Genomic DNA, 25338 nt, shown 5'->3' with positions numbered 1-25338 from the left:
AAGAACTTTGAGATCTCTTTTTTTAAATAGTTCAAAGACCATATAACGAAAACTCCGGGTCAACACAGCCCCCCACGGCCCGAGGGCAGGCGTTGTAAGATATGCCCTGGGGGAATATACGGTTCTTATTGAAGGGATGCTCGTAAAAACTTCAGAGATGGATCATTTGATTGAGTCAAAAGACAGAGTCAAAAGAGATTGGAGAGCAACTAGCCCCCCCCCCCCTATGCCCCTTTTTCCCCAAATGCATCCAATAAAAATTTTTAAATAGCAATTAAGTTAAAAATTGCTCAAAAGCCAGATAACAAAAACCCAGGTGTTGTCACAACCCCCTAGGGCCCGGGGGCAGGCGTTGCAAGTTATGCCCTGGGGCATATATAGTTTGTATGAAAGGGATGCTTGTATAAACTTCAGAGGGCTCATTTGATTGGAAATTAAAAGTTTGAGCCCACTTTTTAACAGTCAAATGAGATCCAAGGGCAGCTAGACCCCCCCTCCCCACGCCTTCTTTTTCCAAACCCATCTGATGAAAATTTTCAGATAAACATTTTGTTAAAAATAGTTCAAAGGTCGGATAAGAAAAAATCCAGTGTCAATACAACCCCCCAGGGCCCAGGCAAAGGCGTTCTAAGTTATGCCCTACGGACATGTATAGTTCTTATGACTAGAACCATAGACTTATATCTTAGGACATGTAGGATGCTTGTATAAACTTCATAGAGGGCTCATTTAATTGGAAATTGAAAGTTCTAGTTCACTTTTTAAGAGTCAAGAGAGTCAATAGTCAAGAGACTTCATATAGAAGGGGTCATTGTATAAAATTCAAAGGGGGTTCATTTGATTGGAAATTGAGAGTTCTAGTACCCTTTTTAAGAGTCATAAATGATCAGAGGGCAACTGGCCCCCCAAGCCCTTTTTCTCCGAATACATCTGATAAAAAATTTGAGGTAACCATTTTGTTAAAAATAGTTCAAAGATCATATAACAAAAACTCCTTTATGTATGGTCATTTTGTTAAAAATAGTTCAAAGGTCAGATAATAAAAACTCCTGTGTCGACGCAACCCCACAGGGCCCGGGGCAGACGTTGTAAGTATTGCTCTGGGGGCATATATGGTTCTTATGGAAGGTATGCTTGTATAAACTTTGGAGGGCTCATATGATTGGAAATTGAAAGTTCTTGTTCCCTTTTTAAGAGTCAAAAGAGATCAGAGGGCAACTAGCCCACCCTCTCCATGCTTTATTTTCCTCAAACCCATCCGATAAGAACTTTGAGAGAGCCATTTTTTCAAAATAGTTCAAAGGTCAGATAACAAAAACTCCAGTGTCAACACATCCCCCCAGGGCCCAGGAGGAGGCATTGTAAGCTATGTCCTGGGGCTGTATGTGGTTCTTATGAAAGGGATGCTTATACAAACTTCGGAGAGGGCTCATTTGAATGGAAATTAAAAGTTGTAGTTCATTTTCTCAGAGTGAAAAAAGATTGGAGGGCAACTAGCCCCTCCCGCGCTCCACACCTTTGGGTTTATCAGATGGGTAAACCCATATAAAAAATTTGAGGTGACCATTTTGTTAAAAATAGTTCAACAATCAGATATTAAAACTCCAGGGTCAACACAACCCTCCCAGTGCCCAGGGACAGGCCTTGTAAGTCATACTCTCAGGATATATATGGTTCTTATAGAAGGGGCATGTGTATAAACTTCAGAGAGGGCCCATTTGATTGAAAATAGAAAGTTCTAATTCACTTTTAAACAGTCAAAAGCTTAATTAGTCCCCCCACACCGTTTTTCCCCAAAACCATCCAATAAAAATTTTGAGATAGCAATTTTGTTAAAAATAGTTCAAACATCAGATAATAAAACTCCAAGGTTGACATAAACCCATTTTTTCACTTTGATATTGTTACTTTGATACCAGTTATGATACTTTTTTAAAGTTTGATTTTGAAATAAGGAACTTTTAAAAACTTTTTGCAATCAAAAACAAACAAAAATAAATTTAAAAAAAACTTTTTGAAAAATAAGATTTTCAAAGAAAAATAAAGGCCATTTTAAGCTTAAGCTCAGCAGATACAGATACCTTTTAAAATTCAAACTCAGAACAACCAGAAATTACTATTAAAGAATAAATGAAACCCAAAACGAACAGGAATTAAACAAACAATCATGGCAAAAACATACAGATATGTACAAAAACATATATATCCCAATAAAAAATTTCCAATAAAAAATCCAATAAATCCAATAAAAAATTTGAGGTGACCATTTTGTTAAAAATAGTTCAACAATCAGATATTAAAACTCCAGGGTCAACACAACCCTCCCAGTGCCCAGGGACAGGCCTTGTAAGTCATACTCTCAGGATATATATGGTTCTTATAGAAGGGGCATGTGTATAAACTTCAGAGAGGGCCCATTTGATTGAAAATAGAAAGTTCTAATTCACTTTTAAACAGTCAAAAGCTTAATTAGTCCCCCCCACACCGTTTTTCCCCAAACCCATCCAATAAAAATTTTGAGATAGCAATTTTGTTAAAAATATTTTAAACATCAGATAATAAAAACTCCAAGGTTGACATAAACCCATTTTTTCACTTTGATATTGTTACTTTGATACCAGTTATGATACTTTTTTAAAGTTCGATTTTAAAATAAGGAATTTTTTAAAACTTTAAATTTTTTGCAATAAAAAACGAACAAAAATTAATTAAAACAAAACTATTTGAAAAATAAGTTTTTCAAAGAAAAGTAAAGGCCATTTTAAACTTAAGCTCAGCAGATACAGATACCTTTTAAAATTCAAACTCAAAACTACCAGAAATTACTATTAAAGAATAAATGAAACCCAAAACAAACAGGAATTAAACAAACAATCATGGCAAAAACATACAACAAGTAATAATATAAATGAATAAATAGATCTTATAGCAAGTGATGCTTAGATTCAATATGAAAATCAAGATTAAAACGAAAAAAAAATATTTTCCTATTTAGGTATAAATGAAACTTAAAACGAACAGAAATTAAATAAACAATCAATGCAAACAAACATACAATAGATATTAATGTAAATTAAAAAATAAATCTTTAAACGAGTGAAACTTAAATTGAATATGCAAATCAAGCTTGACACGAACAAAAATCACTACAAACCAGAGTTTGGGTATGATCTCCTTCCCTAACTGTAAAAGCCTGAATCCTGCTATGTCATTTGCGCTTTACTGAAAACTATATTTGTCTTGAACAGTCTTGGAAAGAATAAACAACATCTAATTGAATATTAGATGTATAATGATATTAATAGTTGAAAGATTCATCAGTTCAAGAATTTATTTCACTGTAATTGTATTTTTATTTTCAATGCTGTAAGAACTGGAAAAGAAAATATTTGTAATATAATTTGTTTTCAGTTAAGCGCCAATGATGCAGTAGGTTTTTGGTTTTTATTTACAGTTAGAAAAGGAGGCAGTATCCAAACACTTGTTTGTAGTGAAACTATATTTGTCTTTAACAACTTTAAAAAGAGCTAGTAAATTAAACTGAATTTTTGATGTATAATGATATTAATTGCTGAAAGCCCATCAGTTCAAAATTTCACTATGATTTTTATTTTCAATATTAAGTACAAAGACAAAATATTCGTCATAAAATTGGTTTTCAGTAAAGCACCAATGATGCAGTAGGTTTTAGACTTTTACAGTGAGAGAAGGAGGACTTATTACAGTGAGTGATAATTTAAGAATCAGATGGAAAGAAGGATTTTATTGATATGTAAATAAATCTGAACACTAAAGGGGTAAATGTAACAAAATAGGGTGTTTTTTTTTTCAAAATGACATTGTTTTAGGTTAGGCAATTAACTGATAATCTAAACTGTTTAATCTGGACATCCACTACATGGCTAATATGGGAGTAAAGTTCATTTGTAATGCAAATGGATGTTATATTTCGATTGAGGATGCAATTCTTGGTATATATTTACACATTAGGGGGGGGGGGTGGGGGTATATTCTGTGAATATATAGGCTCTAAGAAATTCATTAATTTCTTAGAAAAACTGGAAAAACAAGCAAAGAAGTGAAGATAAAGGCTCTCCCCCTGCAAAATGTGTTAACTAGGATTATTCTACATATTATTGAGTAAGAATTGTTTTCTTAATATAATAATGATAATAATAACATTTATTCACCTCTATAAAATCTAAAAAATATATTATAGTGGAGCACTACAAAAAGAAAAGAAATGAGCTTCAAAAAGATAAAGACTCAACACTCAGTGTAATTCACAACACTCAAGTAAATGCAGGTGAGAAACTTCATCTATCTAAATTAACTTTTAGCACTGAATTATTTTGAATGCAAGACCATTGTTTGGATAGCTCCTTAAGACCATATTTTTCAAGGTGGGAATTCCTATGATGCTTGGGTATATACAGTAAAGATTTTTGCAAGGTAGATTATGTGTGGTGAGCAGACTGAACAATAAATCGAGGCAAGAGATTTCCTGGAGTAGCATCCACAATTCGGCACAACAGACGCACAAGCACATTTAATGGCTTTAGTTGTTTGCTTAACAATTGCTTGTCTAGTTTTAATAATTGTTTCTGCAATTGTTATACCGAGATATCTCAGCTCCAATACTGTAGGGACAACATGATTTCCAAGAGTGACAGAATCACTTTGCCGTGCATTAAAGGACAAAAATTTGCACTTATCAACATTAATAGAAAGTCCAATAGATTGAAAATCACTTAAGAGTCAATTCAGGTTCTCCTGTAAGTCTGCTTTGGATCTACTGAGAAAAGCACGTCATCAGCATATGCCAAGTAAGATAGGTCAGTGCCATGCAATAGGAGAGAGGGCAAGATACAGCCCAGAATCTTGGAGATGGCATGTTTGAAAATAAGATGACTTAGAATGCTCCCTTGCCTCACACCTCTTCTGATTTTTACAGGATCTGAAATTTTGCCTTTCCACTTGGCCAACACAGTTGAATTTTCATAACAAAATTTCAGAGTACTCACTATGCTCTAACTTACTCCACTGTGCAGTAAAGCATTCATTGCTTGCATGTGATTGATGCTATTGAATGCTTTTGATATATCAATAGTGCACATATACAGAGGCAACTGTTTTCCTTCCAAGTACATAAGTACAATAGCAAGAAGGCAATGAGCCTGTGGGCACCTGAGACCTTTCTGGAATAAAAGCTGATTGTTCCCAAAGTGTCCAGTATCAAGCTCAGAGAAGATCACATTTTCAAACACTTTGCTCAAGATGGTTATGGGTCTATAAGATTTGCATTTGTTTGGATCTTTTCCTTTTTTGGCAACAGATGAAATGACCCCTTTCTGAAAAGAGATTGGAACAAAACCCCTGGAGATGCATATTTGGAAGATAAGCTGGAGATGGAAATAGAAGCATTCAGGTAAGTGCTTGAGGTGTTTCATTGAAAGACCATCACTGTCCATCCCATTCTTTGCTTTGGAAAGTACTTTTCTAATGGCTAACTTGGTCTTCTCAAGGGAAATGGGAACAATGCAATGCTGCCCTGAGAAACGTGCAATCCAGCTGGAAACTTTCATTCCATATTGATTGGTTATAATAAGATTCTCATCTCCATACATTGAAGTACAGTAAGAGTGCCAATCATGTAGCATCAGAGAAGTACTAGATGGACAATTGTCTGGTCTGATTAGGCTTAGCCACAATTTTTTAGCCAGGTTTTTGCATGTTGTTTTGCTGACTGGAGTTCAGTGGATTTGGACCACATTGGTTTTTCTGTCCCAATTTTGGCTTGTCTTGTAGGAACTGCTTTTTTAACTTTCAGAGCATGGATTACTTGATGGTAATAAGAGTTAAAATCAACCATGGTTGAGACAGTGGAAGGGCCAGAGCAGAGTAGATGAAATGGAACTTTGATGCAACTTTGGACCAAAGCATTTGTGGCAACATAAAGGGGAACTAGGCTGTATCCAGGGGGGGGGGTTGAACCCCTCCCCCAACATTTTTGATCAAGTCAAAAATTAGAAAACCTTAGTAAAAACTAGTAAAATTAGTCAAAAACCAAGTCAAAAATTAGTAACCCCCCCCCCAAACAAAAATCCTGGATCTGTTCTTGATGGGGAATATTGCATTTTGCCCAATTTTCCTTGTAGACCCACTTTCTGGAACAAGCGTAAATAATACTCTGTGTTGGCTGCATATGAAATGAAAGTCCAGAATGGTCAGTAATCAGAATATCAGTGCAAACAGTAACTGGAAGACTAGAAATGGATGTGCATGAAAGTATATGGTCAATATTGGAGGTATGACCACTAGTATGGGTGTACATATGTTTCCTTTTGTCCAGCTGGACTCCTAGGCTTAACATACTGGTTGGCTAATTTAAAGATTTGTATATATATACACTGCCAAATTAGCCATCTGGTGGTATCCTGTTTAATCTTAAGTAATTCTAACAATAGTCACATTAATACATATCTTAGATTCTTAGCTATTTAGAGATATAGATGTTTTTGTTCAATTTCTATTTGGTAGGCTAAAAATAATGTTAGGATTAAAACTCATTCAATCACTGTCTTGCTTTTTTTTTATCCAGTTTACTACCTATTAATGGCAGTAATTGTCTTCTGTTGCAAAAATGCAACAGAAGAGGGGGGCTAAATTTTATTTCTAATGCAAATGAGAGGTAAGTTTGAACTTTACCCCCTTCCCTAATGTGCAAATAGGCTATAAACTCTGAAATGGTATTTATGGGAGTAGGGGGAAAATTCATTTCTGACAAAAATGATTACTATATTTGTAAAGAGCAAAAAAAGGGTGAAATTCTACTTTAGCTACTTTTGGTTATCTTGGAAAGGGATTAGGTTAGGAAAATGAAACTTTCAGGGATATAGACTCATAGACTCATTTATTTATAAACAACTATCGTAGCCGTGGCCGAAGCCCCGACTAAATGGCGCTGTTTAGTACATTGCACAGGCGCTGTTTAGTCTACAGGCTAAAGTATGTCCCTGGGAAGGTACTCTGAAGTACCTACCTCTTCTCCTTCTCCCTCTAGAGTGTCCTGGCCTTTGATGATCTATATAAATTTATGTGTTATAAAATTAAAACCTTGTAAAATAGATCTTCTGCTTAAATGAAGTACAACAAAATTGTTTTCGGTAGGCTGGCCTATCTACCAATTTACTCATTCCTCATATTTTATTTAGGCTAGCCTACATAGCTCTACAACTGCCAAGATTATCGAAAAGACCCTAAAACAGGGATTAATGCTACATCTCGGTAAATTATATATGATAATATTAAATTACAGAGCTCCTTTAGTACAAGTGAAATGAGACCACTCCTTAAACAGCCTTCGGAAAATTCAAAGTTTTTTGCCTGAATAGTTAATTTTATTTCTATAGATGTCACAAATGAAAACAACACGTCCTTCGGACTTCGGATCTCCATTTCCAAATAAAAGAAGAAAGGAAGATAAAAGATTAGAGAAAAATTAAGAATGGTTTTTGTTTAATATTAGAAGTTTATTCTTTTATAAAGCTAACTGTCCAAAATGGTAATTTTTACAATATCTGGTTATTGAATATTCTGATGTGTATATATCTTTCAAAGTTAAAGCTTAGGAACTAGCCTGTAGACTCCCCAATTAAAGAGTCTAAGCAAGCCTGTTGGGTAAATGTGGAGTTTTCAACTTAATTTAACTAGAATGAAAGCAAAAACAGTAAATTTGCAGGTGGCACTATAATTTAGCTAGGATGAAAGTGAAAACATCATTTGATGCCATTTTTATGCTCTTTCATAATTCAATAGTTGCTTGTTACAAATTACATCTTGAGCCCTTAAAGGGGCCCCAAAGGTATTTCATTTTTATAACCACACAAAGAAGTTATCAACAGTAGTTGAGTTATTGAAAAGTTATTAAAAACGTCACTAGTTTAGAAATAAGTTGTTCAAGAGTAATCTATTCCAAAAATTGGCCTATTTATTTATAATAATTCAAACCTCATTTATTGGGTGACACAACTATAGACTGTTTTCTGAATGTTTCAAGTCTTTCAAATGCTGTTGACAGAAATAGCACTGAATTCTGCAATTTAAAACTTTGCCATCAACAATTCAGGATAGCCTATATGTTTGCACATTAAGGGGGTGGGGTGAATTTCATGGTAAATTTGCAGTAGCATCATTTGATGCTTTTTTATGCTCTTTCATAATTCATTATAAAATATCTTTGGGGCCCCTTTAAGGGCTCAAGATGCAATTTGCAACAGGAGTGATTAGGCTATTGAATTATGAAAGAACATAAAAAAAGGCATGAAATGATGTATTCACTTTCATCCTAGCTAAATTATAGTGCCACCAGCAAAATTACCTCAAAACACTTGCTGACTTTTTAAAATTACATTTTGAGGCCTTAAAAGGGTTGAAAACAGCCCATAGCCTAGTAACCAAAAATTTTAAAATGTGTTTGTAAAAAACAGGCTATTAATAAAAAGAAATGCCATTTTTAGCTTATTAAGGAATAGTAATTATTATTTTCATTAGTAATTAAAGTAAAATTCTAATATGGAAAAAAATTACTGGACTTTTAAAAAGAGCCAGGAACCCCTGAGAAATGTCATCAGTTTTGCTGTGACATCATTTTCAAAGGGTTTCAGGCTCTTCTTAAAAATTCCTGGCTTTTTAAACTAATTGTTTTTAAACTAACATTTTACTATGAAGATTAGCCTAATGAAAATAACAATTATCATTCAGGAATTAAGCTACAAATGGAAATTTGTCACTAGACAATTTTTTTTGAAACATGTTGTTAAACTTTTAGTCCTAGGCTAGTTATTATGGAATGTTTTACTTTCAGGGACCCTTCAAGGGCTCAAAATATAATTTTTTGCCAGAAGCAGTTACCAAATTATGAAAGCATAAACAAGAAATCAAGTGATGTGTTCATTTTCATCCTAGAAAACCCATAAAATCCTGAAAACAGCTTTAAGAAATCCTACAATGCTTAGTTATGTGTAGGCCTGGGAGCAGTCCAGTACATAAGGAAACATGTTTAGGAAACAATTCTTACTTCATAATATGCAAAACAATCCTAGTTTAACATATTTTACAGGGGGATAAACTTTATCTTCACTTTTTTCCTTATATTTCCAGTTTTATTATCACATTTTTAAATAATCCTATTGTTCTTTATTCTTTAAGTTTTGAAAACACCCAAGTGCCATCTAACTATTCTAGTCTAATCTTACTTAATTTAAGTTCTCAGTATTTGTCTATTAAATTTTTTTTGGTAGGTGGCATTGATGGTGTCTAACTACAAATTTAGAGTATTTTAAAACAGTTACATGTCCAAGAAACCCAAAGAAAATTTTGTATAGAGTTGAAGAACTCAGTTGCTCCACTTGAAAAACAGGACAGACAGTCTGGAAACAGCATGACAAAAAATGAAGACAACTTACAATCAAGTTGCTAGGGATGTGCTCAGGTATAAGAAGAAATCAAAAGAAAGATGGATATCACAGGAAACTTGGAAACTAATTGACAAGTGCAATGACTTGAGACAGCAAATTTTATCTACTAGCAGTGACAGAGCTTTGGTCTTTGCAAATGTCCTATATAGAATGAAGGACAAAGAAATCAAGAAGTCAGCAAAAGCTGACAAGCAGAGGTGTGTAGAAGAGAAGGCTAGACTAGCAGAGGAAGCAGCTAGAACAGGAGACTCCAAAGCAGTTTACAGGCTCACAAATGAAATGATAGGGAAGCTTCCCAGCAGATCCAGCCAAGTCAAAGATGAAAGCAGAAATGTTCTCACCAAAACTGAGAAAGTTGATGAGAGATGGGTATCCCATTTCAAAAAGGTTTTAAAAAGACTGAGACCAACTGACCAAGAAAGCATCCCTTCTACACCCTTTCTTAACCTTAAGATTGATGAAAATCCTCCAACATCTGTGGAAATACTTGTTGCAGTGAAGAAACTCAAGGATGGAAGATCACCTGGTGAAGACTGCATAACTTCAGAAATGATCTAGGCATCAATGAGGACATGCCTCTCAGTGTAGATAACACCAATTGCAACAGTCTGGCAGTTTGAAAAGGTCCCTGGTGACTGGGCCAAAGGGATAATTGTTAAGATATTTAAGAAAGGTGATGCTCTTTACTGCGATAACTGGCGAGGTATAAACCTAATATCAGTACCAAGTAAGGTTGTAGTGCTTGTAATACTCAAACGACTGAAAAAAGCACTTGATCCGTATCTGAGAGAAGAGCAACATGGCTTTCGGACAGGTAGATCTTGGTCAGATCTCATATTCACACTCAGGACTCTGATAGAAGAAGCAAATGGGTGGTCCAACAAAGTATACATGCTCTTCATTGATTTTGAAAAGGCCTTTAATTCCATGGACCATGACACACTCTAGGAAATTCTACAGTATTATGGTGTCCCCAAGAAAATAATAAGTTTGATCGTGGCCTTTTGTGAAAATATGGAATGTTGCATAAAGACAGAGAATGGAACAACTAGCTACTTCAAAATTATGTCAGGAGTGCGACAGGGATGCGTTTTATCACCCTTTTTATTTGTAATTTTAATGGATTAAGTTTTGAGAGAAGCAACTAGCTTCGGAATAAAAGTCAGAAATAAAATCCTCTTGGATCTGGACTTTGCGGATGATATGGCACTTCTGGAAATGACAAAGCAGCAACTCCAGGAGCTCCTTAATAAAGTGAGCATTAAAGTGGAGAAAGTTGGCCTAAACATCAACATAGACAAGACTAAATCAATGGCAGCATCAGGCTTGCCAGTTGAGCTCCTGCACAAAAATCTTAGGGTCAAACAAGTCCATGAATTTAAATACCTTGGAAGCTAGGTCAATTACACAGGAAAAGTGCAAGAGGTCAAGAGAAGAATTGGCATGGCAAACACTGCTTTCAACAAACTTGAGCCAGTATGGAAATCAAAAAAGTACTTGCTTGCACTAAAGCTGCAACTTCTTAATAGCAATGTTTTGTCTGTGCTATTGTATGCCAGTGAGTGCTGGAAACTAGATTTTGGGACAGAGAAAAGACTCACAGCTTTTGAAAATATGTGCTTGAGATGCATGCTGAATATCAATTGGTGTCAAGGAGTCAGCAACATTGAGGTCCGCAGAAGAACTGGCCAGTTGCTTATTACTGAAGTGATTAAGAAGAAGAGATGGAGCTATCTTGGCCATGTCGTTTGGATGGAGGACTCAAGAATCCCAAACCAGGTTCAACATTGGCAGCCATGTGGGCATCAACAGAGGGGAAGACCAAGAAACATGCTCAGATGCACATACAATCATGATCTACACAGTGCTCACACATCACTACAACCCCAAAAAAACAAACCCCAAAAAACAAAAGTTTAAATATTTTGTAAACACAGTGACAAACCACAGTTTGCAATCTAATTCTCTATTGCAAAAAAAACAAAACATTTGACTAGTTTCTTAAGCATCTTCCCTATATAATATATGGTGTGTTTATTGCTTTATTAACCAGTACTGAATTGTTTCTTAACAAGTATCAGTAGTAGCCAGGCAACAAGTGATAGATTATATAGGGAAGATGCTTATGAAACTAGTCAAACAGGTTTCTTTCAATAGAGAATTGGACTGCAAACCATGGTTTGTCATTGTGTTTTTTCAATGTTTGAACTTTTGTTTTTTGGGGTTTAGGGTGGAAAAAAGATTCCTAGGTTATGTCAGGTAATGTATTTAATATATGCTATTTTTTACCCCACCGCCCACCCCCCCCCCTAATGTGCAAATATATAGCCCAAATTTGTTTCTAAACTATTATGTTTTTATAATACTTTGTTTTATTTCATTAGCATTAACCAAACTTCAGTTATTGCATGTTGCCCAGCTACTACTAAAGTACCCAAGGCTCCCTATGTACTGGACTGCTCCTAGACTTCACCCTTAGTTAATCTATATCATTCCTAAAACTGCTTCACTTTACTCTATCCTCCCCTACACCTAATGTGCAAATATATAGCCAAACTTACATATTTTCTGTTCATTATTCCATTTTTTGTATGTTTTTGTGTTCTTGCTTTGCTGTTAAATCTATTTAAACAAAAGCGGAGATGACAAAATACATAGAACATATAGGCTATAATTTGGGCTATGTATTTGCTCATAGTTGTGGGCAAGGTAAAATAAACTGCCTTAAGGAAGGGTATAAACAATGATTTTAGGATTCTTTAAAGTTGTTTTCAGAATTCTATAGTGTTTATTTTTGAGTGGGCCTGACTGTAGACAGATACCATTTGTGCTTGTAAGTAGGGTTTATCTTTTGTAAAGGACATAGTATGGACCTTAATTTTGCTCCAAAGTGCCAATTAGGGTAAGGTAAGGGCAGAAATCAGATCTGTCATGACTTCTGTAGGAAAGATTGTCTTGTCCAGTTTCTTATTACTTCCTGGTTAAGTATTCAGCTGCCTCCCAGTTGAACAGGAACTCCTGATGCAGCTAATTTTTGTCAATTTTGCACTTGTACAAGGGCACCAGCAGAAAATTTTCCAGGGGGGGGGGGCAGATGGCAAAATAGCAGTGGTGGTTAGGTGACAGGAAATATATTTCAGGACAGTTTTCTGTAGGAATAAGTTTGTTCTTAAATACATTTAGGAAAAACTCTCAATATAAAGACTAATTAAACTGCATGCAAAAAGAAATAAAATACAGGAAATTTTATACAACAAGGATTTCTGGTAAAGGGATCAGTTTATCTAGTCAATAATATATTTAATTATTATGCATTTAATCTTAAATGAAAATCAAACTCAAACAAAACTACAGAAAGATTTATTTCTTCTGTAGATTATAACAGATGTAGACTTGTCTTTATGCAATTTCCTATGCCTTAGAATAGTTTGCAGAAGAAGTAGAGATTCTCGAAAATCATCCTGCTTGCATTGATACCATATTTTGATTTTGTAATGGCAGTGTAAAATATACCTCTTTCATAACAGGACAATTCTCCCCCTTGAACTTAAATCCCTTATGTATCCAGGCACTTAGAAAAAATAGAATAGCAAAAGAAAAACAAAATTTAAACTTACTATCCAGCTGTCAAATTGACCCTCTTTCTTTTTTTTGTCATATTCAACTAAATGAAATGGACAGGTTCAAAAAAATTTTACCACAAGATAATCTTATCAAATAGTTGATGATAAAAATATTGGAAGTAAAAAGTGACCTGGGCCAATATTCACCAAAACTAAAAATGGAATCCTTTTTACAATTGTTACACTGGCAGTATTGGCTTTTTATTCTGATTCTAAGTATAATAAATCCTTTCAGTTTATTGTTACCCAACGAAAACAAAAAATCTGAGAAAATTTGTCTGATTTTTGAAAAAAGGGGAAACATCCCCAAATAAGCAAGCAACCTTATTGAAACATCCTGTCAGACAACCCTACTGTAGAGGTTTCAAGCTCCAATCTTAAAAATAGGATCAAACCAAAGGTCCAAGATAATTGGGAGGGAGCTCATTCAAACAAAAGTTTAAAGCTCTTTTTTAAGTCGCCATACAGATTGGGCCAGGGGAAAGTCTTGTTCTTTGCCATTCTAGGGCACCAAACTACAACTTTACCCCAAAGAGGACGAATTTGCAATCAATTTAAAATTCTGAGAAGCTAATTGATTTAAAAGTATTGATAACTATATTTTAGGCTTCCCAGCTGCAAAAGAAGTAATGCCACATAGTGGCAGTACTGGATTCAACCAAATGATTTGCTTTAATTGTAATGGAATTAGGCTATGTTTGATGATATGTAATTGTATATAAGCTATAATGAGGGGGGGGGGGTGAGTCCTTGTTAAGGTGGGGATAGAGTAGATTCCTGAAAAGGTAGCCCACATTTTAATTGACAAACTGCTTACTCTTCACAAGGCTTCAGATAAATGTGGAAAGAGGTAGGGGGGAGTACAAATTAACTAAATTGTTTCTCTATATAGCTAGAATGTTACATTCCCAATTCTACCAGCAAAGAGGTGGAAAAAGCAAGCTTTTCAACTGAAAGCAAGAAACAGATTTGAAACCTATTTAAACAGATTGTTCTTTATATGAAGGGGGCTGTCTCTTCCTTAGCTCCTTAGGAGCTAAGCCTGTTATTCTAAGCAAATTAATGGTTCTGTGTCAATTCTAAATTCTTGGTCAACCTTCCTAAGACCATAGGTGGGCATGCCTTGTTTGCCTCTCATTCCAGGCAATTGGTCCTATGTCAATTTTAAATTCTTGATCAACCTGCTTGAGACTCTAGTCAAGCATGCCTTTCCAAAAACTAACACACAAGCACAGTTAGCCATGTCTTGATGCCTACTGCTTGATTTTCAATTCAAAGTCAACATCATTTAAAGCTCCTTATTCTTTACTGTGACATTTGTTTTTTCCAAATTTTTAAAGAAAATTTGCAATTGGAAAGATAAGATTTTTCAAAACAATAAAAATAATTTTGTTTAATGAGCAAGGTGTTGAGAAGGGGGCAGTCCCCCATATATACGGAGTAATTTTTGTTTGTCTTAAGTTTTGAACTTGTTCCTTAGTTTAGTTGAAAACCCTTTTCTATTTTTGTTTAATTACATTTCATGAAACTGTATAGTTTTATGAATATGGTACATCTGATAACACAGAAAGAACAATCAATATTGCAATGATCTCTGTTTGGATTTTGGGTAATCAAACTATTCATGGTAGTGTACTTTGAGTACAGAGCAGCCTGGCTCAATAGTAACCAAAACTCTAAAAACTGAATTTTAATACCAACTGGTATGTCAAAAGAATTCGCTTATTACGCTGATTCCAAATATATAAGTTTCATGAACCCTACTGTAGAGGTTTCAAACTCATATCTGCAAAAAATGTGGAATTGTGTATTTTTTGCCAGAAGAAAAACCATGGATGCATGTTTATTTGTTTGTTTTTTTCCCAGGGGTGATTGTGTTGACCCAGTGGGCCTAGACTGTCGAGAGAGGGCTCACTTTAATGGAAATGAAAGGTTCTAGTGCCCTTTTTAAGTAACCAAAATATTGGAAGGGGGGGGCAAATAAGCCCCCTCCCATGCCACCTTTTTCCTAAAATTGTCCAATCAAAATTTTAGATAGCTTTTTCTTCTTCAGCATAGTTGAAAGGCCCAATAACTATGTCTTTAGAGATAAAATGACCCCCTACAGCCCCTGGGGAAAGGTTTTTTTAAGTTATAAAATTTACCCGTTGTTTTATTTGTTATCGCGAGCATGCATACATTTTTTCGGGTGGGGATGGAAGGAATAATTTTCTGCTGGGAGGATTTTCCATGGAGAAGGAACTTTCCAGTTGGTGAACATTTCAGGGGAAATTTTACACTTGGTGAATTTGCCAGAGTTTCTAGAACTTGGTTATCAAACACCAAAATATTTAATGCCTTTAAACTCAATTGTTTATAATAAAAAAATGTAATGCATTATCAAAGTAGATTGTAAAAGTAAAACATTAAAATTAAGAAAATAAAAAAATAAAATTTAATTTAATATTCTTAATTTAATTTTGAATACCAAAAACCAACATATTTGATACCTTTATACCTCATAACTGTAAAAAATTAAATCCTTTCAAAGCAACAACTAGATTAGTACAGTTACTCCTGGGGAAAAAAATAAATGATAATAAAACACAAAAACATATCCACTCAGAGGAAAATACAAAAATTCCTGGTATTCCGTTTAGGGAATGCTCTTTGAATGCACTGCAAGTACTCCTGGAATTTATAAACTACATACCCTATCCCAAAATTTTAAACTTCCACTAGATATTAACCTGATTGTGGATACTCACTTGCCAACTTCCATTAAAAAAAAGAAGTTTTACAGAGAGGCAATTGATGTGTTAATGAGTTTAGATGTTCTTTGAGTGAGTAAAATCTTCCGAAGTATTGTAACTTTTAAAGAAGAGGGGTTGACAAGCAGAAGAAGTGGCGGGTCCTGCCGCAAGAGCTGTAGAGGTACCTGCCAAGTTTACTCTTAAATTGCAGGGAAATGGTAGCAGGACCCTACGCTTCCCTTGTTTGGCCCTTATGAAAAAGCCAATTTAGTTTTCTCCCCCCCTTGGAAGAATATAAATTTAATGACATGGAGGAGAATCCACCAACTTGGAGGCCAGAAAGACACCAAATGATGGAGTCCAAGTGATTTCTAACAAAGAAGAAGAAAAGTCCGTTTAGGATTCCAGGTGCTTGTTTTTAAGAAGAAGAAGAAGGGGAAACATTTCGGATTATAGTGGCTTCATATATCAGCTCATGGGTACTTTGGCAATGCAAGCAAAAGTTGACAGCATATTTTTACCAAAATTCCCCCTTATTTAGTTATTTTTGTCATGTTTTCTTTAATTATACAAACGTTCTTGTGTACTAATAACTGCTCTTATTACTGATAAACAGATAAATATTTAGGATCACCATCAAAAGCTGATTCTTTGAATGAATGTTATCAATAGTTATGCTTTTACACTTTCATTATAGGGTCAAAATCTATTGGCAGGCCGTCAACAATGGGGGAACACATTTTTCCATGGCTTTTCCATATTCTGTTTTTTTTTTTTTTTTTTGGTTTCCTTATAATTACTTTATATTTTCCAGGGGGGGTATTCCCCCCTGAGTTAATCCAGTAGATAATGTGTCTTATGAAAGCTGGTTCCAAAGGTTAGCTACTCTCTGCCTAAAGAAGTAGCTTCTTTCTCTAGTGGTGCTATCTTACTTTGAAAGTCCTCTTGTCATAGAAGGCAAGGGGTTGGCAATTAGATCAGGAATGGTGTCTTTAGGTATGATTTTGTGGCTCCGCTTGTTTTCTTCTATATATAAGTGTGAGTTTAAGATGGTGTAGATGTTCTTCATAAGACATGTCCTGCAATACACTGGTCATCTTAGTGGCTCTGTGCTGCACTTTTCCAGGACTTGAAGATGCGGGAGATACAGAAAACATTCTACCCTTAAGTTGAAGTTGAACCAGCACCTTATAGAGTGTCATGAACTCTCTAGAATGCTTGCTTAAGATTTCCCTTTTGATAATGGCATGGGATCGAAATGGAGATGATGACAAAATCTTGGTATGCATCACAGACCCCCTCCACCCTCTAGTTGGGCTGAATATAACCCTAGGGTTAGGAATATAAAAAAAAGTTTACTAATTATAAGTTTTACATACAATATAGCAAACTTTTATGCATAGGCTAGGGCTATACATGGCTTGACTAAGGGGAGGGGGGCTAACACAATCATAATGGCTATGATCATTAGAATTGGGAAGATGGTAAAATTCTATATTAGTTTTTTTTTTGTTTCATAAAGTATATGAGTTAAGTGAATGAAACTTCCAGGAATTGTTCCAGGGCCTAAAATATACCCTGGGTAGATATTGCCAAGCTGCTACCTCTGCCCTTTTCTTATTTATAGTGCTTAGAAGATTGCATAGATGACATGTCTATACCTTTCTAAATCTCAGCAAAAATGTTTTACCTAAATTTTGGGTTTTGAGTCTTTTTCATTGACTCTGGTTGTTGAAAAGGTAGCACTTTTTTTCAGTAGAATTTTATGCCACAACAAGGGTTTTTTCCAAGACTGAAGAAATACATTTAAAAATCTTTAGAACCTTATAAATTAGCAATTAAGAAAAGGTATGTGGCTCAAAACACTTTTCTTGTGCCTTATTTGAGCAGTACATCTATTTCTCAAGGTTTCACTTTTATAACACAAGTATTACATTAATTACCTTAAATTGCATGTCCAGCAAGATAAGGTAGTGATAAGCCTACTGTAGAACATCTTGCCGGTGGTGTGATATGACTATGGTGTGGCATCCCAGGTTAGCCTGCCCTCTACATTGGCTCAGTCATGATCAACTCCTTTCTTGAATGCATCTATGGTTTGGGACTGGATGGTGGTTTCAGAGATGATGTTCCAGTGAGGGACAGCATGTACAGAGAAGAAGTACTTGCACTCACACCAATGGCAATTGGGGACTTGCAGCTTCTTCGTTTGACCTCATATTGTACTTGAAAGGATTGAGGAGAAAACTTGACTTGAGAGGTTGTTTTCAAGAGGTTGGGCAAATTATCTGATTTTCAGGACACATGCCTCGATTGTCTACAGTTAATTGACTGTTTGTTTATTTACATTTAAAACTAAATACAAAGCAAACAAATGCTGAATATCCCTGGGAGATCAAAATAAAATGTCACTAGCTTCAAAGTCCAGGTAAATAGAGCCACACACTTAGGGAAGCCACTTAAAATGTCATGTATGATTAATATAAGTGGAAAATGATTACTATAAGTGGAAATAAATGCTTTATCTCACAAACTGGTCAATAATCCTTTATTCAATTTTCACACCACTGAGTTGCTGTTGTTGAGAATTGAATCTATTAAAAGATCATATTATAAAAGATCAGGGCCAATTGGACAGGGCAGGAGTTGATGGTGGTTCAAAATATCTTCCCATTGGGTCATTAAGGCTCTAAATCTATTCCTAGGAGTGTCATTCATTTAGCCCAATTACTTTCAAAGATCAACATAAGCCTTGAATCTAGAATTTTACTGGGAAGAGGATTAAAGAGAGAGAAAAAAAAATTATATCTGATTTCTGTCCTTTACCATGAATAACTATAAATTAAGTAAGTTTATTCTAATGTTTAAGCAAACCAAGAGCTTTCAGGCTATTCTGCCTATTGAGTGCTCTTTGAAAGGGTACAGAACAGAGTGCATATTGTGTTGCCATGAGTTGCAGCTTTGAGAAATTCAAAAGTGTTTCCTAGTAGGCCTCATAATGATGATGGTGACACATTAGTAGTGAATCTGCATAAAGTCCTAGATGCTATGCTTTCTTTATAGTGTGTTACAGGTAATTACTTGGTAAAAAAAACAAAAAAAAAACCTAGGGATGGGTTTCCAAGCTCCAGTGTTTACTTCTTCCCTGTTTCTAAGCCATAGAAGATTGCATAGAAACAGAAAAAAAGAGTAGGTTTATGATTTAAAACAGAAATCAGATAGAAACCAAAAATATATGGTACCATTTGGCTCCCTATGTATTTTTCTTTCCAGACATAATAATCACTCCTGTTGCAAATGCTTCCCGCCCCCCTCCCCCTTGTAATGGGGGTAGATTTGGTCATGAGCTATATACAGAAGTTTGCCGATTTTTTGGCTTTTTAGTGGCTTCTATCTGATATTATGAACCCACAGTTGATGAGAGATAAACTAAAAAACAAAATAATGAAAACCCACAAAATTGGCAAATATATGTGTATAGCCTAGGGCTATATCTGGTCCCATTGGGAGGGATGCAATTGTAACAGGAGGGATTGTTACATTTTGCAATTGCACAGTCCCAAGGATTTTAGTCAGATTTTTAGCTGTATTGTTATTTATTTATTTTTTAATTTGAGCACATTTTTCTAAATGTTTAAAACCTTTTAATTTGTGATTCAGGAAAGGCAGGGGCTCAGCCCGCTTTCTTAGGCCTCATTTGTATTGTAGATCTACTTGACTTTTTACTTTTCTTCTGTTTACTAAAGTTTTCACTTTTACAACGCTAGTTTGTATAAGTCATTATTTTCTGAAAATTGCATTTATCCAACTCAACTACTTTTTAAAGATAGTAGAAGATCTATTATACAAAACTTTATCATGGATCTGGTTTGTAGGTTTCTCAATCATGCTGTCACTTCATATACTCCCCTCACTATCAACCACAACCTTAAATTGTAACACCCAGTTACCACTTTAAATGGCTGACACCAGGCTGGTGATGAGTGTAAGGAATGCTACATTCACCTGCAAAGTAGTTTATTTATACAATCTGAAAACTTTCAGCCTAAATTTAAGTTTTTATTATATTAAACATTCTAAATTAGCACTATTGTCCAAATGTCCAATCAAAGCCATTGAAAAAGTTGTTTGTAAAATTGTATCCTAGCTGACCTATAAAGCTGCTAAGCTATGTGGATAGAAAATTCAATGATAGATATATCCCAAATTACAATTGGTGAGGGTGTGTTCAAGCACCCATTCCCCTTTCCAGGACATATATTTCTTAAGAATTACAAGAAGGAAGAGGGGAATCAACTTCAAGAGACTGATCTACATGCCAAATAAAGGTCTTGGAACGAGTTTTCAGTCACACCCCTCCACTGATTCAATACTTGTAAGGTTTGAAAGAGCCTAGGAAAATCAGTCCTAACTTCAAACAGAAGTTCAGGTTCAATTTAGAACCCAGCTCACATCCTGGGGGCCACCTTTCCAAACTCAGTATTTCCTTGCTGTGAAAATGTTGAGAGTTAAGCAACTTAACCTTGAGAGTTAAGCAACTTAACCTACCTATCTTAGTGTACAGGCACCTGCATAGCAAGATGAGACTGACTTTCAAACTTTGACAAGAAAACTCAGTTATATTTAACAGTGACTGTAGAACTAGCCATTATTACACAAGAGGAAATGCCAAGAAGCTGTTACATTAAGTTCCTGATTGAAAATCTGGCAAACATATTTCTCAAGGAGTTATCACTTGCTAGAGTAAAGCAGGGGGGCTCACTGTCAGCTATTTTTTTCAGTCAGCCTTTCAAATACTACCTTGACAAGGATAGGGAGAAGAAGTAGTTGAGGTTTAACTACGAATCCGCAACTCAAGAGCACTACATGTCCAGCAGACCTTTTAATTCTCTTGAATGGATTAGGGCAATGGTGTTTGCATGATCAGCCTGTATTGATTTCCCTGATGAAGTTGGATCAGAATATTAATTTGGAAACTAAGTGTACAAACCTCTTAAAGAGTCCATAAATGACTTGCAACCATAACTGCAAAGTATAGCAAAGTCAAAATGATTAGTGAATCCTGGGGAGGGTGGAGAAGCAATGGCTATTGGAAATCAGCATATAGGCCATATATATATATATTTTATTTTTATTTATTTAATGAAGGTACTATGTGCCTTCACTTCTGATAAAAATTGGTTGTTAGGAAAGATTAACTACAGGACTCTGTATGCACTAAACTAGGACTTAGCTATTGGTGAAGTGCGGGGGAGGGGATTGAGGGACCTTAAACTTGCTTAAGTCCTCCAGTCATACAGACTGAAATTCCATGCAGGATTCTAGTTCTATTAAGATGCAGCATGCCTGTCTTTATGGTATAAAGTTGATCATCTAGGACTAGGAACTAAAGAACTGGTGTGTATCCAATAACCATACCAGTCCTTTAGTTCCTGCATCCTCACTGATTCCTACCTCTCAGGGGATGAGATTCCTTAGCTCCAATGTTAATAGCCTCCCTAATAAGCTTTCTGAACTCTCTTTTCGTATGAAATCTGAAGGAGTGGATGTTGCTGCAATTACAGAAGTTTCACCAAAAAATACCTTGTCAGTTTTAATTCCTGACAAAATCAAAATAGATGATTACCAATAATTTTCTAATCTAAATTCCCCACTCTGCCACCAAGGAGTGTGCCTTTATATAAGAGATGGACTAAATGTTAGTCTCATTCAATTCAATTCTCTGAATACTGATGGAATTGAGTCTATATGGATTAAATTACACAATCAAAGAACTTCAATTGTAGTGGGTGTTCTTTAAAGAAGCCCAAGTGCTCCATGTGTTATGGACTCGGAATCAATTTTGGCTGCCATGTTATCTCATATGATGGCCAATTTTGCCAGCTATGATCTTGTCTTTTTGGGTGACTTTAACCTTACTGAAATCCATTTCACTGATGAATCTGGTTTTTGCAGTAGAGATTATCCTTTTTTTTCTGGCTTCTCTGATAACTCACTCTATCAAACAATATCTCAACCTACTTGTTTCAGAGAAGGTCAAGTCTCCAACATTCTTGATCTGGTTATACTCAGTAACCCTGACCTTCTTATTAAGAATGTTATAACCACACCTGTTGGTAACAGAGACCATGTTGTAATTATTACTGAGTTATGTCTACCTACCATTCAGCCTTCCTCTAAGCAACAAAAGTATGTTAACTACAAAATAGTCTCTGAAAAAATTGCCAAAGTCAACTGGAAAAAGCTTATTACTGATGATATCAAGGAGAGTTGGTCAAATGTAAAAACGGAAATTCTAAATGTTGAAAAGTCATGCACCAGAACTTTTCAGGTAAAACAGGCAGAGTACCTTTTTTTGACAACTAAAATTAATAAGCTAATCAATAGAAAACACAAAGCATGGAACCGTTATAGAAAAAATAAGACCACAGAAAATTATGTAGTCTTCAAATCCTTTTGTAATCGAACAACAAACGAAATAAAGGTGTTGAAGAGAAGGTTTGAGGAAAAACTGGCAGAGGAAGCTAGGTTAACCCTAAATCTTTCTGGCGTTATGCCACTCAAAAATGTAGCAGCAGACGCACAATCCCGGCTATCCTGCATGATAGTAAATCAGTTGCTGATCCTGTACTGAAAGTTGAAATTTTCAATCAATATTTCTCTTCTGTTTTTTTTTTTTTTTTTCCAACCCTAGTATTGTATATCCTACACCTTCTTTATATGATGTATCACATAATATGGAACCAATTCTGATTATAGATACTTTGGTTCTAAAGGAACTCACATTCCTCAAACTGAATAAATGTGCTGGCCCAGATAGCATTCACTCACATATCCTACACAAATGTTGTACAGTTTTGTTCCAACCTCTTTCCCTAGTGTTCAAATTATTATCAAATCTTTCTAGACTACCACAGGACTGAAAAACTGCACACATCATCCTTATTTTTTAAAATAGTTGTAATGACCTTGCTGAACATTATTGGCCAATTAGCATGACATCAGCAACTGTTAAGTTTCTTGAAAGAATCATCAATTCTGCAGTTGTTAAACGCCTTGAAGCAAACAATGTTTTACACAGTTCACAACATGGCTTTTGTTCTTTAAGATCTGTTGACACCAATCTCCTTGAATCATATGATCACATCACCAAGTTGCGTGATATTGGGGTTCCTGCTGACATGATTCTGCTTGACTTTTCTAAAGCTTTTGACAAAGTGTGTCATAATTGACTTGCAATTAAATTGCGTGCAGTTAAGCTTGAAGAGAAATCCCTGCTTTGGACCTTTCATTTTCTTTACTTGCGAAACCAATGTGTTCAGTTGTTTGGTGACTCAGAAGATTATATTGTTTCTTCCTCAACATGTATTCTGAGTGAAGTTCCTCAGGGAGGAGTCTTGGGTCCTACATTATTTAATATTTTCATCAATGATGCTCCTTCCATTATCAGCAGTAAATCAACTCTTTATGCAGATGACCTGAAGCTTCTTGGATCAGCTTTGTCCTGTGAAGATTATGCCCTGCTAAAAAATAATCCTCTACTGCTGGGTCATTGGGGTGAGGCCTGGCTTCTTGAATTCAATGTTATCAAATGCCATATCACTCACTTTGGCAAGAATCCATGCCGCTCGTATTTTTTCTTAGGCCATCCACTCTCCTTTGTTAATAATGAGCAAGATCTTGGGGTCACGATTAACAACGAATTAAAATTCAGTACACATTCTAAGTGATCTGCTGCTGGGGCTAGTTCAACCTTGGGTTTGATTAAGCGTACCATCTCTACTCGTTCCTCTAAAGTCATCAGTCTTCTTTATAAGGGACGTGTGGATCCTAAGCTTGAAGTTGGAATGTCACTTGCCTCTCCATATTTTAAAAAAGATGTAAAATTTCTTGAAGATATGCAAAGATATGCCACTAAAGTGATATCTAGAATGCAAGAGCTTTACTATCCTGTAAGACTCTCAAAGCTAAATCTCTCTACACTTGATTACAGGAGAAATAGAGGGGATGCCATTTTAGCCTTTAAGTTATTGAGGGCTAATATTCTCCCAGCATTATTCCCTGCTGCTAGCACCAATTCAAGAACTGTAGGTCATCAACTGAAACTTGTCAAGCAGTCTACAACATCTAGAGTCCGTACTCAATTCTTTGCAACACATATTGTCAACAATTTGAACAAATTATCTAATGAAACTGTTACTGCTGAATCTGTTGATGTTTTTAAATGAAGGCTAGATATTGAGTTGTCCTCTAAAGAGTGTGCACCCAATTTGGATGCTATTAAATATGGACCAGCACCTGATCACAATTGATTCTTGCATACAATTAATCATCATTCCAGAGCTCTACAAGGAGAAATCCTTAGATTGCTCCTAGCTGCAATTTAAGGTAAAGTTGATCATGGGGTGTTAGACAGACCATGATTCCACTTCATACCTCTATTAAAACATACAAATTCTTCAAACAAGGTACATAATGACTAAATTTTCCATAATGAACTAGCTAATAAGGAGAGGGAGGGTTAAGGGACCACATCCCTACTTTGTGTCTTTAATCATGCAGACTGGACTTTATTATGTTTCTCAGAATTGAAAAAACTGCTACTTGTCCACCATTCTGATAAAAAGTGGTAAAGAGGAGAACCAAGTGTGGTGTTGATGTAGCTTTTTTCTACACCTATAAACTTCTATTGGCAGAGTCATTGTTTTGTTTTCTTTTTCACAATATGTACCTGAAGAATGAGGTTCTCTAACCCCCCCCCCTTTCAGCAAAAAAAGTAATGTTTTTTTCTTTATCCATGGATCTTGGTTTAAAAGGTGTTTTGCAATGAGATTACCTTCAGTCTAGCAGGCATGTGTGATACCATGTCTCTGCTCTAGTCCCAAACACAATGAGTGATATGTAAATCTGAACCAAAATCACCAACAGAAATTGCTAATAACAGTGGTTGGCAGCAGTTTTGGAGATATTGGAAAATATAAAGCACTTTTGGAAAATACTCCTGTTTAGATCTAAATTTTTCTGATGACTGTTCTAAGAAGATATTGAAGATGGGAAACCATTGCATATCTTAAGCATGTCTACTTTAGTCTAATCTTAATTTGAAACTGGTATCTGCTTGGTTGGATGCTAGAATTGAGCTTTCTATTCAAAAGCAGAAACCTGACTCAAACCAGGCAAATATAGCATTGACTTTCCTGAATATTTTGTTATATTTATTGTTTGGTCCTTATCTCCAAACCTTCTGTAAAACCTAAAAGATGCCCTAGACGGTCACTCATTTTGATCAAGTTTCCATCAGTTGATTGACATGTGCTTCAATCAACCTTCAATCGACCCTTCAATCAACCTTTCAATCTTGATCAAAGCTAATCTAAAACATTGCTGTTGGTCAAAATGATTGAGTCATTCAAACTTTCTATCAATCACCATGAATGCTTGACTCGAGTGTCAAACAGGTTCCTAGATGGTCAATCATGCTTGAGTCAGTCAATTGACGGAAGC

The 25338-nt window shown here is 35.4% G+C and overlaps 2 protein-coding genes across 5 annotated transcripts in view; one reads left to right on the top strand and one right to left on the bottom strand.

Annotated features, from left to right (window-relative positions):
• The window catches only part of Cortactin (cortactin), an 88149-nt gene extending 80782 nt beyond the window's left edge, over positions 1-7367 (bottom strand). For 2 of the 4 annotated variants that reach the window (XM_089104561.1, XM_089104564.1), the window contains exon 1: positions 7317-7367. The gene's annotated coding sequence lies outside the window, so the exon portion shown is untranslated. The remainder of the gene's footprint in view (positions 1-7316) is intronic. The other 2 variants (XM_089104563.1, XM_089104562.1) reach the window with 2 other exon arrangements.
• A 110-nt stretch (positions 7368-7477) lies between these two features.
• Positions 7478-25338, top strand: part of LOC148941264 (uncharacterized) — a 133517-nt gene continuing 115656 nt past the window's right edge. Inside the window, exon 1 of the mRNA XM_089104252.1 lies at positions 7478-7564. Coding sequence (XP_088960378.1) covers positions 7562-7564 — 3 coding nt within the window. The 5' untranslated portion in view covers positions 7478-7561. The remainder of the gene's footprint in view (positions 7565-25338) is intronic.

This window comes from Artemia sp. Qi Xiang Cuo, chromosome 18, assembly GCF_049724085.1.
Source record: "Artemia sp. Qi Xiang Cuo chromosome 18, ASM4972408v1, whole genome shotgun sequence".
NCBI lineage: Eukaryota > Metazoa > Arthropoda > Branchiopoda > Anostraca > Artemiidae > Artemia > Artemia sp. Qi Xiang Cuo.
This window is presented reverse-complemented; position numbering and strand designations above follow the sequence as displayed.